General features: G+C 38.9%; 1 protein-coding gene across 1 annotated transcript in view; it reads right to left on the reverse strand.

Annotated features, from left to right (window-relative positions):
• Positions 1-17,350, reverse strand: part of CPS1 (carbamoyl-phosphate synthase 1) — a 128,915-nt gene that overhangs the window by 9,718 nt on the left and 101,847 nt on the right. Inside the window, exons 29-34 of the mRNA XM_049614985.1 lie at positions 15,197-15,274; positions 12,297-12,404; positions 10,313-10,402; positions 8,592-8,762; positions 5,138-5,212; positions 2,364-2,462 (exon numbers count right to left, since the gene is read on the reverse strand). Of these exons, the coding sequence (XP_049470942.1) occupies positions 2,364-2,462; positions 5,138-5,212; positions 8,592-8,762; positions 10,313-10,402; positions 12,297-12,404; positions 15,197-15,274 (621 nt within the window). The remainder of the gene's footprint in view (positions 1-2,363; positions 2,463-5,137; positions 5,213-8,591; positions 8,763-10,312; positions 10,403-12,296; positions 12,405-15,196; positions 15,275-17,350) is intronic.

Here is a 17,350-nt window from a genome sequence, read left to right on the forward strand (position 1 = left end):
CATGTGCACTTATACGCAGGAAAAAAGTTCTTTGCAAGAACACGTGTAGCTGCTGGAACACTGATTTCTTTAAAACAGAATGTACTGAAAGATAAAAATTCAATGGGCAGAACCTCATTCCATTAAGAAAACTCTTTTTACCCTACACAACCCTCTTTTCCCCCCTACAAAGCAAAAAATTCAGTTCACTGATGCCAAAATCACGCAAATACTTCAGAGGGATCAAGTTAATTTTTGCTTAATATTTCCTGGAAGCCCTGGAACCAAACAAGGCACAATTTTATACATCACTGCCTTCTTAAACTGGTATTTTAAAATGTTAGCACTATTATGATTAGTTGTGAAGATGGGGACTAAGGGCATGGTCTCCTCTGAATGCCCCCAGGCCTCACATTAAACTTTAAGCCATAACTGGAAGTTGGGAAAATATTCTCATACTTGTGACTTAATAAGACTGAGTACCCATTTATAACATGATGAGTCTCTCATATGGTGTGATGTGTCTCTAAACTGCCCTTAAGCTTCACAATTACAAGTCATTTCGTTAGCCTCTGCTCTAACTGTTCACCATCTCCCTTCTGGCATCTTTATGAAGCAAAATTCCAAGTTGCTCTTTGCAGAAACTTCTCCAAAGCCACTACCCATCCAGCCTCGAGAGTCTAATTTACTGATATTAAGACACCCTAATGAGATGGTATCTATAATAATCACCCACTGACTTGAGAATACCTGGTACTGCTCGAATTATATTTGTTATTAATTTTCATGTAACCATGCAGGGTTTGAGCTTATTACAAGTACAGTAGGGGTGATATATAAGACCATCTATTGTTTTTGTATGATCCAAGAATTACGAATCTCAAATGTAAGTGAATGACCAGGTGGGAAGCATTTAGTATTTTTTCAGGAAATTTATAAACAGAACAGTCTGTACATTCTTACAATAATTATTCCAAGGAGTAATAGAAGTTTCCCAGCTACCATTTTGCCCTAAGATTTCCACTTGATTTGCCATAGTAAAACAATAATGCCCTTTTAATTGCATAAAGATGCTCTCTTATAATTATTTCACCTTGCTTTGACTTAGAAGACTTTACCAAATAATAATATTTCAAGAACCTCCAGAGTGTATTGTGGGCTCTGCTGACTTTCTTAAGCCCATTAAGTTACTCATCTTCAAGAACTTTCAATTAGTCATGGAGTTTCAGACTGAGAAAATTCTTCAAATAATGCCCACATCTTCTCCAGCTTTGGATCTTTGACATTTACAGGCAGTCCTCAACTTCAAAAAGTTCAGCTTTAAAATCATGTGAAAGCCATACACGTTCAGTAGAAACCATACTTCAAATTTTGAATTTTGATCTTTTCCACGCTAGCAATGTGCAGCAGGTCAATCTTTTGGGATGTAGGGCAGCAACAGATCCCAGTCAGCCATACAACCATGAGGGCAAATAGCCAATACATTTATAACCATTCTACTTTTCACTTCCAGTAAAGTATTCAGTAAATTACATGAGATATTTAACACTTTATTACAAATAGCCTTTGTGTTAGATGATTCTGCCCCACTGTAGGCTGACATGAAGTGTTCTGAACACACTTCAACGTAGGCTACACTAAGCTGTGATGCTCAGTAGGGCAGGTATAGTAAATGCATGGTATTTTCAACTTGTGATGAGTTTATTGAGATATAACCCCGCCGTAAGTTGTAGATCTATAGTAGAAATTGAAATGTGAATGAATCAATGTAAGGAAGAAAGGAACAGAGGTTGGGAAGGGATAATATAGCTTCAGCTTGGAAGTATTTGGGTTTGAGACATCCAGATAGAGGTCCAACAATACAGGAGATTGTTGGAAATATGGGATGACTGAGGATAAGGATTTAAAGTTGACAGCTATGGATAGAACAGTGGATACCACAGACATGAGTTGGCAAAGGGGAAAGCCAAGTGCTAGAGACAGAGAGAAAAAGATGAGGTGAGACCCAACTTTATGGAAAGCATTTGTTCAGGGGCTAAGGAGGAAGAACAAGGAGCAGAACATCTATAACAGATATAACCAAGGAGTAGAAGAGACTCCTTTTTAAGGCATCCTAGATCCTTTTCAGAACAAATCCCTTTTCACTAGAGACTTTATCTTTCTGTTCTTTTTATTTATGCACTTATTTGTATTGCCTGCCGCAGTGGGAAAGGGAAAAACTCAGGGAACATATAGAGAACAAGTGTCCAGTTTTTCTATTAGTTGCTGTTTTCTTTAGTGAAACTTAGAACAAATCTCCCTTCTTTTATACTACAGTTAAGGTCCTTGACACAGCCATTCCTAGCCTGTGCCCAGGGGCGTGCACACAACAACAAACCACTCACCTGGATTCCAATCAGGATGCCTTTCTGGGGTATCTTAAAGCCTGTGGAAAGCATTGCCTTTAGGAAAGCTGTATGAATGCCTTCACCAAAGCAAGCCACCTGTTTAGAATAAATTAAAAAATAAAATAAAAAGAAGCCAATACTAGTCAACAACCCTTACCAAAAAAAAAAGAAATGCAAATAGAAAGCACTTTATTCATAAACTCCTTTGCTAGATTTTATTGAGTTGCCCAAAGACCATGCAGTCTGAATCCCGGGATTAAAAGCCTGGCTGGGGCAGATGTATCTTATGTTTTTAATTAAGCATAATGAATGAATAAGCAATTCTTTCTCTATCCAACAACACTCCATGGAGCAACATAACTGGATTCTACTGTGAGTTATTTGGACACAAATCACAGCTTCTGATCCATAATGTGGTGAGTTACCAAATGTTAATATGGACTTAATGTTTAAATAACAGTATATGTTATGTATGCTAGGCCACAGTGCATGAATTCATGGGTCAGTAGCACAAATGCATAACTACTGATCAATTGGTGAGTAGTCATTTTGTACAGCTTATGAGAAAGTTTTCTGAGAAATTCAATAAATGCATGAAAATCTCAAAGGACCTTTTTTAAAAATCATTTTCATAAAATGAACCCAAATACTCTGCTACTAGTTCTGAATACCACATCCATAGGTAGAACAAAACAAAACAAACAAACAAACAAACAAACAAACAAAAAACAATTCCAAACTAACATATAATATTAGGATATGCAGAGGTTTCATGTAGGGTAATTATGCTACAATATAGCTACAAGTCAAATGGCCACCATAACTATAGAGCAAGTGGTATATTTGAGCATGATGGAAGTAGATTCTGCCATGCATATCATCATTTGGCACAGGTACAGAACCACCATTGTAGTAAATAACATTGATGATGGCTAAATTCATTCTTGAAGCAAATGACTCCCTTACTGTGAAAAGGATGTTCTCATGACTATGACCTTCAGCCAACCACCAGTACCTGCTGCTTTTCACTCAACAGTGAACATTTTCTTTGGTCAATTAATGGCCAACTAGCTTAAGTAATGTCAACCTAAGTTAATGAAACCCAAATTCTAGTGATAGGACCAGGCAATCACATCATAAAAGCAGATACAACAACAAAGAAGAGGTTTCATCAATCTTCTACAAAAAATCATAGAACGTGGTCAGATATTCAAGTCAAGCTTGGGACTACCATCCCCACCTTGCCACTGAGAAAACAAAACACCCATAGCTAGATCAAGAGCTAAAGGTTTATTCAACCCCACAACAAGCCACTTGAACACTGAAAATGTCTCTTTGAAGCCTGAGATTTCACTCAGCTAGAATTATTATTCTCATTTCGGGTATGAAATAGACCTTGTAACATCACACTCAGTGACACTTGGAGGTGTGACTCTAATCATGGAAGAAGAATGATCTCTATACTTCTGAAACAGATACAACAAAGGTGAGCTGAGTTTCTAATTCTTTCATATTTTCTTATTTCCACAACTCCAATAATGTATGTCTGGAGGCAGAATGGACATAGGATTGAAAACAAGTTTACCGCACTAGAGAAAACAGCACAAAGAAAAACAGATCTCTTTCTGATCTGAACCTTGGATCCGCCCAAAACAGCCCTGCTACTGAATAACCACGGGATCGAGATGAACCTGAAGGGTATTTCCTTAAACAGCTGAGAAATGTAATGCAGGCCCATCACTTTAAAGTTAGGTTTTCTCAACTATTAAATTAAACGCAGCAGCAAAGGAGCTAAAAGAAGGTAATCTCTAATCCAAATACAAACAAGATAGCCATTTATTCCTCACTGCCTGCCATCCTGTCTCACTTGCCTTCTTGGCACAGATGCTGCTCGTAACCAGGCAACCATATAAAACATCACGTATGTATTGCAATTAAATATTTTTCTCCTTTCAGGTGTTCCTTAATAGCAAAAAAACAAGGATGCCTCACAGTCTGATGTTGCCACTCTGATGTGCACTGATGAGAATCTGAAGGTTGTAGCTAGTAAGTCTGTCATGGGCTAGGTGATTCATAAAATGTCCTGACACTGACATGTAGGGAACTCTCTAGAATCTGACAGCTCTTTACAAGAAACACAGTTCACATTCTTAAAGAAACCTTCAGCCGACAAGAGTCCCAACACAAGTGAAGAGGGACATCCAGTGGCCAATCCCATCATAGGTTTTAGATAATCCCCAGGAGGTTAAAGTTGCTTTGAAAGTTGTTCTGGGATTTTTGCATTTATCTACAGATTCCACAGTGTTTAAGCCCATGATCTTTTTAATGCTGTACAATCATTCTACATATTGCTAGTAAAAATCCAACGATCTAATTTCATAGTAGCAAGTGGATGAGGGGTGAGGGTGGGAAGTACTATTACACAGAGACCTTAAAATAAAGCAGAAATACCCAGGAGATATCTACTTAGACATCTAAAGAAATATTTGGAAGCTGTGCTGCAATGTGTAATGTGGAAATGAGTTAGGAACACGTATATTGTATTCACAAGTCAAATATAGGCGAAAATTTAAACTCTGGTCCATAAAAGTACAAGATTTTTCTTTAGCTGAAAAATCTTAGGCCCTTTCAGACTTACTCTGATAACAGAAGTTTGCATTCCCCTTACTTCTTAATAGCTTACTTACTGCATTATATTCAGATCATAAAACCATGGATTTCAAAGTATGAAATCTTTTAATGAAAGTGTTCAAGGATCATTAACTAGTTACCTCTCCAGTGGAAGCCATTTCACATCGCAGAATGGGGTCAGCATCCCTCAACCGGGGCCAAGAAAACATTGGAGCCTGTCAGAAACAATGGGGAGGAAAAATATGTGAGAGAAAGGTATAAAAGGAATAAGAGAGGATAAATATATTTAGTGAACGAACCGTCTCTCATAGGATTCATTTAGGCTATGGTAGACACGTAAAAACTTTCTTTGGTCCAAGCATCTGACTTGAAAAATAGCTTTAAAACTCTGTTCCAAGAATTTCTTGAGCTCTTGGCCAAAAACTTGGGTTAAATAATCACAAATTATTTCTGTAAATAGGGCCCCTGTGACCAGTCTAGGCCAGTGTTTCTAATCTGGCCTACACATATTCTTATTGGAGTGAATTCAAACAAAGTCTACTGGGCATTGGTTTCCCCAAACACAGAGTTCAAACACATTTTTTTTCTTGGTAGGCTTTTGAAACATTCCTCTTCTTTTTCTGATCATTTGAACTTGCAACAAGCAACCACGCCAGAAATGTCTGTCTGTAAGATGACTTCTAAAGCATGAAACTGTTGTTGACACCTCTTAAAAAGCTTTGAAAACATTCTGCTTCGGAACCACTTTGGCCCAGAACTCTCATATGAACTAGAACATAGATAGGAGTGTTTCCTTTTCAATTATTTTATCAGTGCAATTCACTAAGAACCTAATTCTTGTTCCTTGATATACCCATTTGTCTAGTCTGGACTATTTTTCCTTTGACTCTGGCACCCTTCTAAATTCTCCTGGGAGTTCTAGTTCAGGGTCCTTTCACTAGGTCATTCTTAGTCAAGTTATTATACATTTCTGCACTCCAGCTTCTCTGTACCCTCATCTGTTGACATCCACCCACCTCACTAGGCCTATGTTAAGAGTGACTATAAATAAGTAGTTCTTTCTTTTTTAATTTTTCTTAATGTTTTTATTTATTTTTGAAGGAGAGAGAGAGAGAGAGAGAGAGAGAGAGAAAGAGAGAGACAGAGCATGAGCGGGGGAGGAGCAGAGAGACAGGGAGATACAGCATCCGAAGCAGGCTCCAGGCTCTGAGCTGTCAGCACAGACAAGTAATTCTTTTTTAAGAAGTCAAGATTCATATGGGGCGCCTGGGTGGCTGAGTCGATTAAGCATCCAACTTCGGCTCAGGTCATGATCTCATGGTTCGTGAGTTCGAGCCCCGTGTTGGGCTCTGAGCTGACAGCTCAGAGCCTGGAGCCTGCTTCAAGACTCTATGTCTCCCTCTCTCTCTCTGCCCCTCCTCCACTTGTGCTCTGTCTCACTCTCTCTCAAAAATAAATAAACACTAATAAAAATTTAAAAAGAAGTCAAGACTCGTATAAATGTAATTAGGAAAGCTGTAAACTGAAAGATACATTTTCAGTTGTGCATTTTCAAAATGCATTTCAAAGTGCATTTTCAAAAATGCATACCTATCTCTCAATACCATTTTTAGCTGGCAATTGTTTCATACACAGATGTGTGTGATTGTATGTATATATCTTGTCTATGAATAAAGAAACATGAAATTGAAATTCATATATAAATTACCAGTGGAAAAATATTTTTCAGGGCCTTCTACTTATTGGTCTCAAACAAAAAAAAATCCTATGTATTTGTACCTATGTATAGTCCTATGTATTTTTACTTATGTATAATTCCTACTGAAAGCTTTAACAATTTATGCCATGTCATTAGTCTCCAGGAATAAAGTGCTACCCGTCCCCAATATAATAATGCACTATAAAACCCAAGGCATCCTAAATTATTGAGTTAAGTAAGATCAATAAATATTTTTTGATTTATAGTTTCAACTTAAAGCTTCCACTGTAAATGTCAGAAGTTGGTCTCAGCTATAAACACAATTATGGTTGAGGTCACTAGTACATATAGGAATGGCAATCTTTTGAAGGCATCCAAAGAATGTAAATATCACAAAAATACATCACACAATATAAGTTAATTTCATCGTATGCTTTTTCTTTTTTTTTTTTTTTTAAACGTTTATTTACTTTTGAGACAGAGAGAGACAGAGGACGAACAGGGGAGGGTCAGAGAGAGAGAGGGAGACACAGAATCTGAAACAGGCTCCAGGCTCTGAGCTGTCAGCACAGAGCCCGACACGGGGCTCAAACTCACGAGCCGTGAGATCATGACCTGAGCCGAAGTCGGACGCTTAACCGACTGAGCCACCCAGGAGCCCCATCGTATGCTTTTTCTAAAATATTTAAATATATTTATATAATATCTCACTAATCTTCATACTTGCCCCATGAAGTAAAGGTCATAATTATAAATATTCTGTGCATTGGGGTGGCGCCTGAGTGGCTCAGTTGGTTAAGTATTTGACTCTTCAGTTGGCTCGGTCATGATCCCAGGGTCATAGAATCAAGCCCTGTGATGGGCTCTGTGCTGAGCATGGAGCCTGACTGGAATTCTCTCTCTCTCTCTCTCTCTCTCTCTCTCTCTCTGTCTCTCTTTGTCTCTCTCTCTCTCTCTCTCTCTCTCTCTCTGTCTCTGTCTCTCTCTCTCTCTCTCCCTCTCCTTTTGCCTCTCCCTGGCTTGTGCATGCGTGCACGTGTACTCTCTCGAAGAAAATTAAAAATAAAAAAAATAAATAAATACTCTGTGCATGAGCATACTGATACATCTAAAGGAGCACAATGGCTTTGTTATTAATGTATTTTTAGGAATATACATATATATTGGAAATTAGTGAACAAATCTTAAATTTTTCTGGTCAATCTTCATAAAGGTGCCATCAATTTCATGACCTACATGGCACCACCATGAATAGCAACTGCTATTTCAACTTTTCAAGTGGAAACATTGTGCCGCTGAAGAAAGTAGGGACTAGTCAAGGTGGCCAAGGTAGTTAGAATTTAACCAACACCACGGAGTAACAATTTCCAAGATCCCTGCATTCCTGAAGCCTTGGCATAGCTCAAAAGGGGCACGATTCAAGCCTTGTCCTAACAAAATATGTCCAGAATTGCTGTTTACCAACTAAACTGACACCATCACTATGGGCCACATTAATATCGTTTATAATTCACTCAGCTAGTTGGTTTTCAAGTTATGCAATTCTAAATGATTTTTTTTTTAATTTTTGAAATGGATAAAAGTTCATATAAAGTTGTCTGTGGTGCAACTGCATCGTGTTATTCAAAGGAAACATCGTAAATCCCTAGTCCAGCACTTTAGTTAGAAGGTTCAGGAAGTGTCAAGATCTTTTTTTTCACTTTATTAAAAAAAATGTTTTAAGTAAGCTCCACATCTAGCGTGGGGCTTGAACTCACGACCACCAGATCAAGAGTTGCATGCTCTTACTGTCTAAACCAACCAGGCACCCCTTGAAATTATTTTTGATGAAAAATTTTTCCTTTAATTTCCTTGAAACTTAAAAAAAATGACTAATAGATTTTGTTTAATGTTACCTTAATTGCAACATAGTCAGCAGGAATTATGGGATGGTCCAATGTTGGAAGAGGTTTCTCGTCAATGTTCTCTTCAATCATCACTTTGGTGGCCACATCAATGAAGTCTACCCCCAGTGTTTTGGAAACAAAGGGGAAGGATCGAGAAGCTCTCAGGTTACACTCAATCACCTGGAGACATGACAAAATTAAAAAAAAAATAAGAGGATGTTGAGAGCCAATGGCAATATAAATATTCTCCCTGCCACTTGGGTTCTAGTTGTTTTTCACTGGGACCCAGCTCTTGTTTTGCCAGCCTCTGACTTCTCTTCCCACTGCTTGTACTTTTACTAACCATTTTCTTTTTAGTCACTATCTTTGAATTCTGACTTTTTTTCATCTACTTTCCACAATTTCATCCCCACACACTGCTGATAGATTTCAATGCAGAGCTCAGATAATGCCACATCCCTACCAAAAAGCCTTCACTGGGATTCCACTGGCCATCAAATTAAACTCTAGTCCTTGAAGGCCTTCTATTCCCTTGCTTCAATATATACCTCTCTACATTATCTTATACCATTTCCCTGACCCCATTTTTACATTCTAAGTTTACCTTCCACTATTTCCCTAGAAAAATAATTTCGCTAACTAGTCACTATCTCCTAAAATATGCCAAATTTTCTCTTAGATGTTCTATGTGTAATGTCCTCTCTACCTTCCTTTACTTGTCAATATTCCAGCTATTCTTTAAGATCCAGTTTAAAATATAAAATCTTCTTTGAAATCCACCTCAAACCAGGTATATGGCACCCAGATACATGTGTGGGCACATACATGTGCATACACACACACACACACACACACACACACACACACACAAGCTAGCAGACATGCTCTCTCTGTTCTGGGACTCCAATACCATCGATTTGCACATTCCTCCCACAAGTTATACTCTAACTTGTGTTACAGTTATCTGCAAAGTCCTCTTCTTCCCAGTCCTCACCACACTGAATATCTTTGAAAGCAGAGACTGTTGTTTACACATTGTTATTACCACCTTATGCCTTCACGTAGTAGATGCTGAACCAATAGCGGTTACTGATTGGTTACATTAAATTAATTAAGACTAGTGTAGGGGCATCTGTGTGGCTCAGTCACTTAAGCGTCCGACTTCAGCTCAGGTCATGATCTCACAGTCCGTGAGTTCAAGCCCCGCGTCGGGCTCTGTGCTGACAGCTCATAGCCTGGAGCCTGCTTCAGATTCTGTGTCTCCCTCTCTCTCTGCCCTTCCCCTGCTCATGCTCTGTCTCTCTCTGTTTCAAAAATAAATAAAAGCATTAAAAAAAAAAAGACTAGTCTAGTTGATTTAACTACTTTTGGTAAACAGGATCTAAAACCTCAGTGCAAGTAATTTGTGACCATTCTACATATTCAGATTATTTTATGACAGTCACTGTGTCCATCTATACTACACTGTAGAGGGCAGACAGTGATCTTCTTTCTCAGCAGATCAGAGTGCTTTATGTAATTGTGACTGAGAGATCAGTGCCACCAAGGGCCTGTGTCTTCAAACAAGGCAGGCATTATATGCTGTGCAACAACCCACACTCAGACACAAATTGCAGCAGGAGTCTCAGTTGCTCTGTGATTGTGCTCATGGAGAAGATTACCAGAGGGACACAGACCGACATAAGCTGACACAGCCGTGGTGTTCTCTCAAGCACCTTGGCATTTCTTACCAAGACGTCGTTTCCTTTGACAAGAAACTGGACGTTGAATGGACCAGAGATGGCAAAGGCCTTTGCAATCTTTCGGGTAGCATCCTTCACCTAGATCCAAAGGACAATGATAGTAGTGCTAAAGAGCATACCTTAGTTGGAAAACACAATGAAAAAGCTACAGCACCTTAAAGTTAGGTTTCTTTAATTTCTCTTTAAGGAGAGCTACATCTCCACTAATAACCGTAACAATAATAATGGCAATAATAATAAGAGAAGCCACTAGTAGGCGTCTGTTAACAAAATAATAATGTGCACTAAATATTCATAACAGGCTAGCAAGGAAGAGAACACATAATTTTACAAAATTATCTTTCTGCCAAAGGTCTCTATCTAGCCACCGTTATATACTCTGGTTTTACTTTGAGGGCTAAATAATTCTTTCAGTCTGGGTGCTTCAGCACCAGAAACTGCAGTCCAAACTGTCTATTAATCTCCTGACCTACCTGCTGAGAAGAGCAGGCCCTGAAATGACAAAGCACTCAAAGCAAAGAGACCAGAGAGATTTCCTTGATGTACTTTTTCTCTTGCCCTGGACTCTACAAGGGTAGATATTATGGTCAGAAAAAAATGATGTTTCCTTGCAGGGAGGTTCTGCATGTCACATATACAAACCCCTCTATCCAACCAGAGCCAGATGGTACCCATGCAATGCGGGGGCACTGGCAGCAAGAAACGAGAGCACCTCATTCATTACTTTCACAAAAGGGATTCAGCAACTACACTGGTCATTAGAGGAAGTAGAGTCCGTGGTACATTGAACTCTGAGGGATTTGGAAAAATCTGAGTTCTTGAGGTCAATTATACCGATATGAGAAACTGAAGTACACTTGAAATCTGAGGACAATGTTCTCTTATGAAACTGGTGTTACAACATAACCTGCTACCTTCACCTTCTAGAACAAGGTAAGATCTTCAGAATCCTGCCCAACATACACCTAGCCAGATAGGCCTGCCTAGATTTTGATGGCAGGATTATTGGAAAGGTTCACTGAAAAAGCCTAGACTGACCTAACATACCTAAAGACTAAGGAATGTCCACGTGAATTATTTAAGATGATGGTCTCTGAGAACACCTAGCAGTGCCTATTTAGTACTGAGGCACCATTCTTGGGAAGATCTTTAAAGCAATGTTTCCAAAAGAAAGGTTCAAAGAGACATATCAGAAAGTGCTGGTTTGAGATGAGAGTTAGGGTAGAAGTGAAAACATAGGTTCCAGAAGGTTCCTACATGACTGCTGCATCCCTGCTTCTAACTGAAAAACATAGCTTTACATGCCGCTCACCTAAGTGGCTCTCAAACATTGGAATCATCTGCAGTAGTGTTCTCCAAATGGGATCCCCAAACCAATAGCAACAGAAACAGCATCACTTGGGGACTTGTTAAAAATGAAAATCTTGGGGCCCTGCTTAGAAGTACTTAGTCAGAAACTGGGGATAGGGTCCAGCAATCTATATTTTAGCAAGTTCGCCAGGCTGTTATGGCACCACTGAAGTTCAAGAATCACTACACTAGCATACAACCAAGTGGGCTCAAAAGGGCAGGAAGGAGGCTCAGTTGGTTAAACATCTGAATCTTGATCTTGGCTCAGGTCATGATCTCATGGTTCATGAGTTCGAGCCCCACGTTGGGCTCTGCACTGATAGCACAGAGCATGCTTGGGATTCTCTCTCTCCCTCTCTCTCTCTCTCTCTCTCTCTGCCCCTCCTCTACTTATGCTCGCTCTCTCTCTCTCTCTCTCTCTCTCTCAATAAATAAATAAATAAACTTATTTTTTTTAAAGGGCAAGAAGGAAATTGTTATCTCTAAAATATCCAGCAGACTCAGAGCAAGAAAGTTCCCCTTATAATACACTTCACCTGGGGCATGTCCTACATTACTCCTTAAAACATTTTTTTTTTAAATTTTTGCCTCTCCCCTTGCACTTTTATTTGTAGATGATGACCTTTTCAATGGCTCCTTGGCTGATGGTTTGTGTGGGCAGCATCAGAGTAGCATCTCCTGAGTGTACACCTGCATCTTCCACATGTTCAGAAATGGCATGGGAGATAACCTGGCCAAAAGAAGATTTTAGAAAGAGTTGTCAGGCACCTATTTCAGTGAAGCTACTGCCTCGCCACTCACTCCCCCCAAAAACCCCGCCATTCTAACAGATGCCTAGAGCATTGACTAGTTCCTTCGCTCAGTCCTTGATGAGAGGAATATGAAGGGCTGCACATGTAGACTTAGCCACCTCCCTGTGCAGTGACAGACTGCCCCAGGGCAGCTGACAGTGGCTGAGCTGACCTCCCTCCTCCATTGACTGGAATGGGTACAAATAATGGGAAAAGAGGACAACTAAAGTGACTCATGTTGACTTTTAAGAATAGGAAACAAGCATTTGGGAGGCACAGGAGGGATCTTTATCTTTTCCTTCCAGATTAGGTTTTAGACACTGGAAAAGAAAAGATGGGAGAGGTGAACAGCTGGGTGTATGTTACAACTTAGGTGGACCAGAAAGAAGGCCTCAGATCTAAAGATTAAGAGATTTTTAAATTGAAATTTGAGAGGGCACCTGGGTGGCTCAATCGGTTAAGCATCTGCTTTTGCCTCAGGTTATGATCTCACGGGTTCCTGATTTCAAGCCCCACATCAGGCTCTGTGCTGACAGATCAGAGCCTGGAGCCTGCCTCTCTCCGCCCCTCCCCTGCTTGTGCTCTGTCTCTCTCTTTCTTAAAAATAAACATTAAAAAAATTGAAATTTGATAAAGAAGGGAAGCAAGAGGCAATTATTCTTGTCTTCTCTTAGAGGTGAGGAGACTAAAGCAATATAAGAAGAAATAATCCAAGTGCATGTGACTCCTGTATGGCCAACTCAGGATTTTCAAGCCTTATCTGTCACATTCCAAAGTTTATGGTCTCAGTCGCCATAACCTGAATGTTAATTCTATGTGTGTCTTTGGGAAATGATAAAGCTGACTGTGGGGGAGAATAACTGGGCAACTGTAAAAAAACAAATAAATTACAGACATGATTTGTTTATCAGATTTATAAATGACTTAAAGCAGAGTAAAATTTGAGTTTCCTGCTGTCACTTATGAGCTCTGTGACCTGGGCAAGGTACTTTATCTTACAGGCTTGGTTTCTGATAAGACAGTGCTAACAATGGTATCTGTCTCACAGAATGTTTATAAGGATAAGAACGAACACGTATTCGGTGTTTGACATGATATTTAGTGCATAGTAAGCACTCAGATTTTTTTATAGTGTCTAGAGATGGGGAGGCAATATTGCCACTGAGCTCTGAAAAAAATCATAATGTAGCTGAAGTACTATGTCCATTTCTGAGTGTGACTGTTTAAAAATTATGTGAATAACCTGGATCATTTCCAAAAGAAGGAGTCTAGGCTGATAAGCAGTGGTTGATGTCTGTGAGAAGCTTAGGTTAAGAGCATATCCTAGCAAATTGGAACCAAACCAGGCCAACAGACCAGCATTACTTTACCAGCACAATATTTGAAAAAGCACAAATTTCTCTAGGCCAGTCTTACATTCTCCACTTTGACACTGGTATGATTACATCCCTCTTATGTTATACCTGAGTATTAAAATACTTAAAATGTTGAAAGGGGGGAAGATTAACCATATGCTCTACAATTCTGGAGGCCAGAGGTCAGAAACAAAAAAATTCTAGGGAAGCACACTTTACTTCAAAAAAAAAAATAAATGAGATGTATATATATATATATATATATATATATATATATATATATATATATGAGATACCTTTTAACCTGACAAATTTCTGTGTTCTGTGTAACCAAAGTTATTAAACAGAAAACAGGTGAGCACTTTCTGGTGATGCTGTAAAGAGAATTCTCATCCTTGGGGGTGTGGGGTTAAAATAAATGATTTCAAGGGTGCTTAAACTCACGATTGTATGATTCTGTGGTATGAAGTCATCATTACTGCGTATATATGTATATACGTGTGTGTGTGTGTGTGTATGTATATATATCACAGCATATGTTTCATATATGTATGTTCATGCAACATGCAAAAAACCCTACTTTGAACTGTTAATCTGGAAGACAAAAAAGCCAAAAAGAAGATTTAACATTTTCAGTAGTGTTTTGAAGTATTTACCAAGTAGAAAATGAAGAACAACTTTTTTCAGTTTTCATTAAAGCAAATAAAATGACATGGAGTCCCTAAAACATAACTTCCTATATTTCAAGATAAATCATAAGTGCCTTATTAGTGCACCAGGCAAACTAAAGGAAAGCATTTCTCACATCTTCATTTTTCCCTGAAGTTGGAGGCATTCATTGTGTTAGCAATACAAGATGTGATTTGGTAAACAAATTTTATGTTATTATCCTTATCCACCCCACTCTGTTGAGTTTTGTCTTTATTAATGCAATAAAAGAGTGGAGGCTGGGAAATCAAGAGAGGAGAAAATCTAGGGATTCAATCAGGAACTTCAGAAAGCAAAGTATTGGATGTTTTTATAATACTTGTTGAAACATAAAAGGAAACCCACAGACAAAAGAAAATGAGAGAAAAATCTATCAAAAAGAATGATGAATACAGGATGATAATTAATTTTGAATATCATCAAAGAGGAATTCTAATAGCATAAAACACAGGATATATGACTCCCATGACACATCAACTAAATTGTCAGTGAAACTGAAATTTTTTTTTGGACTGAGCAGCTTGTCCACTATTATTAGAGACATGTTTTGTAGAAACAATGACCTCTAATCTGTGTTGTTTCAAAACCGCTAAGGAAAAAAAGAAAAGAAAAGAAAAGAAAACCTGATGAGAAGGCACGGATCTAGGATATAGGGATAAAACACTTACTCTTCCATCTTTGCCAACAGCGTCCATTTCTACTTCCCGGGCCCCCTCGATAAACTTTGTCAGCACCACTGGGTGTTCCTGTTATCAAGGAAAACAGAAGGGCAGAATCTTTAACTGACAGTATGTGTACAGTGTCAGGTAAAAATTGTATACCTTAAGCAAATCCCAGGGTAATACTTGCAAAAATCTTAATGCCAAACACATTACACAAACTCATTAGCCAGTTTGTTCAGTAAGAACAAGGTCATTCTCTGCTTTCAGTGAGGCAGACGGTCTTTCTTCAGTTTTGAGTACTCAGTGAATTGAACGTGAGGGCTGAAATTTCAAATATAGACTTTTAAGTGAGTGAGAGAAAAGAGGGGGCTGAGGAGAGGGTCCACTGGGGGTCCCATCTCTGTTCCCAGAGTTATGAATATCTCTCTATTTTATTTATAATTATATATATTATTTATATATATTTATATTATATTTATATTATATATAATATATACTATATTTATATATATTATATATATATATATATATATTATATATATAATATATATATATTGGTTCAAGTTCTTTCTCTCTTCTACACTCATCTTTTCCAAGCATTGTAAGGTCCTACACCAGTTCTCTCCAGGAGACTGCAAGAGAACTTAGGAGAATCTCATTATTTTGTTGAGGTTTTGTTAGGTCAAAGGTGGCCTCTGTTACTTGGAACGGACATGCTCTAAACCATTTCTAACACGCGGCATTTGCAACATTTCACTTTATTAATCTTAAAAGGTCCTTCCTTTCTCCACTGTTTTAGACCCTTCTCATGCCCCATTCCCAGCTCTTTCATGACAGTGCAGTGATGCCCTCCACACCTGGACAACTGCTTGCTTTCTCCAGATGAAATGAAGAGGTTGACTGAGGAGCTCCAGGGTTCAGGTATCTCCTCTCCTCTTTGCCCCAAGCGCCCGCAAGTTGCACCACTTGTTTGCTTACCAGACCCTGCTGTTCCCCGTCTCCATGCCTCTCTTCTCCATGTGCACCCCACCTTCTCTCCTCAGGTTCATCTTTCAAACCTCAACTCTTCCTTCAAGGCCTGACTCAGATGCTACCTCCTCCCCTCAGCCTTCTCCAAACATCTTCTTTTCCTCTGAACACAAGCTCCTTTGGGCCACTATCATAGAGTTCATCTCATGCATATGTATTACATTTCATATACTTTATCTCCTTTAGTAGAACACTTGAAATGAAAAGGAATTTTGTGGAAAATTGGAAACCACCAATGTTTTATGCCATAAATAAAATTCTCTCTTCTATTAAAGAGGCCAATTTCCATACTTCATTTTCTTCAAAAGCTGACTAGATATCTAGCTGTTTATTAGCCAAGAAAACAAAAAAGATTTCTTTCCATCTCTGTTCCTTCTTCTTTAAATACCCAAATTTTTCCCTCAGCAGGCTTGCTGGAGCTGTGTTAAGAACTATATGGGATTTCTTCTGTATTATGACTATAATAGCATAATCGAAAGAAAGAAAAGTTTACCAGCTATCTTAGCTTCTCTAGCCAATCTTGAGACAGGGATCCTTGTTCAGGTGATTTATGTAGGGAGTTAGAAAAGCAGGATTGGAGGGGGGGGACCTAGGTGGCTCAGTCAATTAAGCATCCAGTTCTTGATTTTGGCTCAGGTCATGATCTTGCAGTTCGTGAGATTGAGCCCTGCCTCAGGCTCTGTTTTGATAGCATGGACCTTGCTTAGGATTCTCTCTCTCCCTCTCTCTCTGCCCATCCTTCTCTCTCTCTCTCTCTCTCTCTCAAAATAAATAAACATTTGGAAAGAAAGAAAGAAAGAAAGAAAGAGAAAGAGAAAGAAAGAAGGAAAGAAAGGGAAAGTGAGAAAGAAAGAGAGAAAGGAAGAGAAAGAAAGAGAGAGAGAAAGGGAAGCTGGATGGGGCAGCAGGAAGAAGCTAGTAAATCTATGGTCTCAGTGGAGACTGAATTTGGCCTTACCCCCTAGGGAGCTCTGGAACACGAACTGCAACACAGAGTAAGTCCCATCTTGAGGCAAAGGTCACTCATTGTCTAGTGTTTTCAGGGTGGTGGTGATGTGAGGGATCTTGCCTCCTTGTTGATGAAGCTCTCATCTGACTGAGGATAGTTACTCAGAGAAGTGTAGCTGGTAA

Source organism: Panthera uncia (genome assembly GCF_023721935.1).
Source record: "Panthera uncia isolate 11264 chromosome C1 unlocalized genomic scaffold, Puncia_PCG_1.0 HiC_scaffold_3, whole genome shotgun sequence".
NCBI lineage: Eukaryota > Metazoa > Chordata > Mammalia > Carnivora > Felidae > Panthera > Panthera uncia.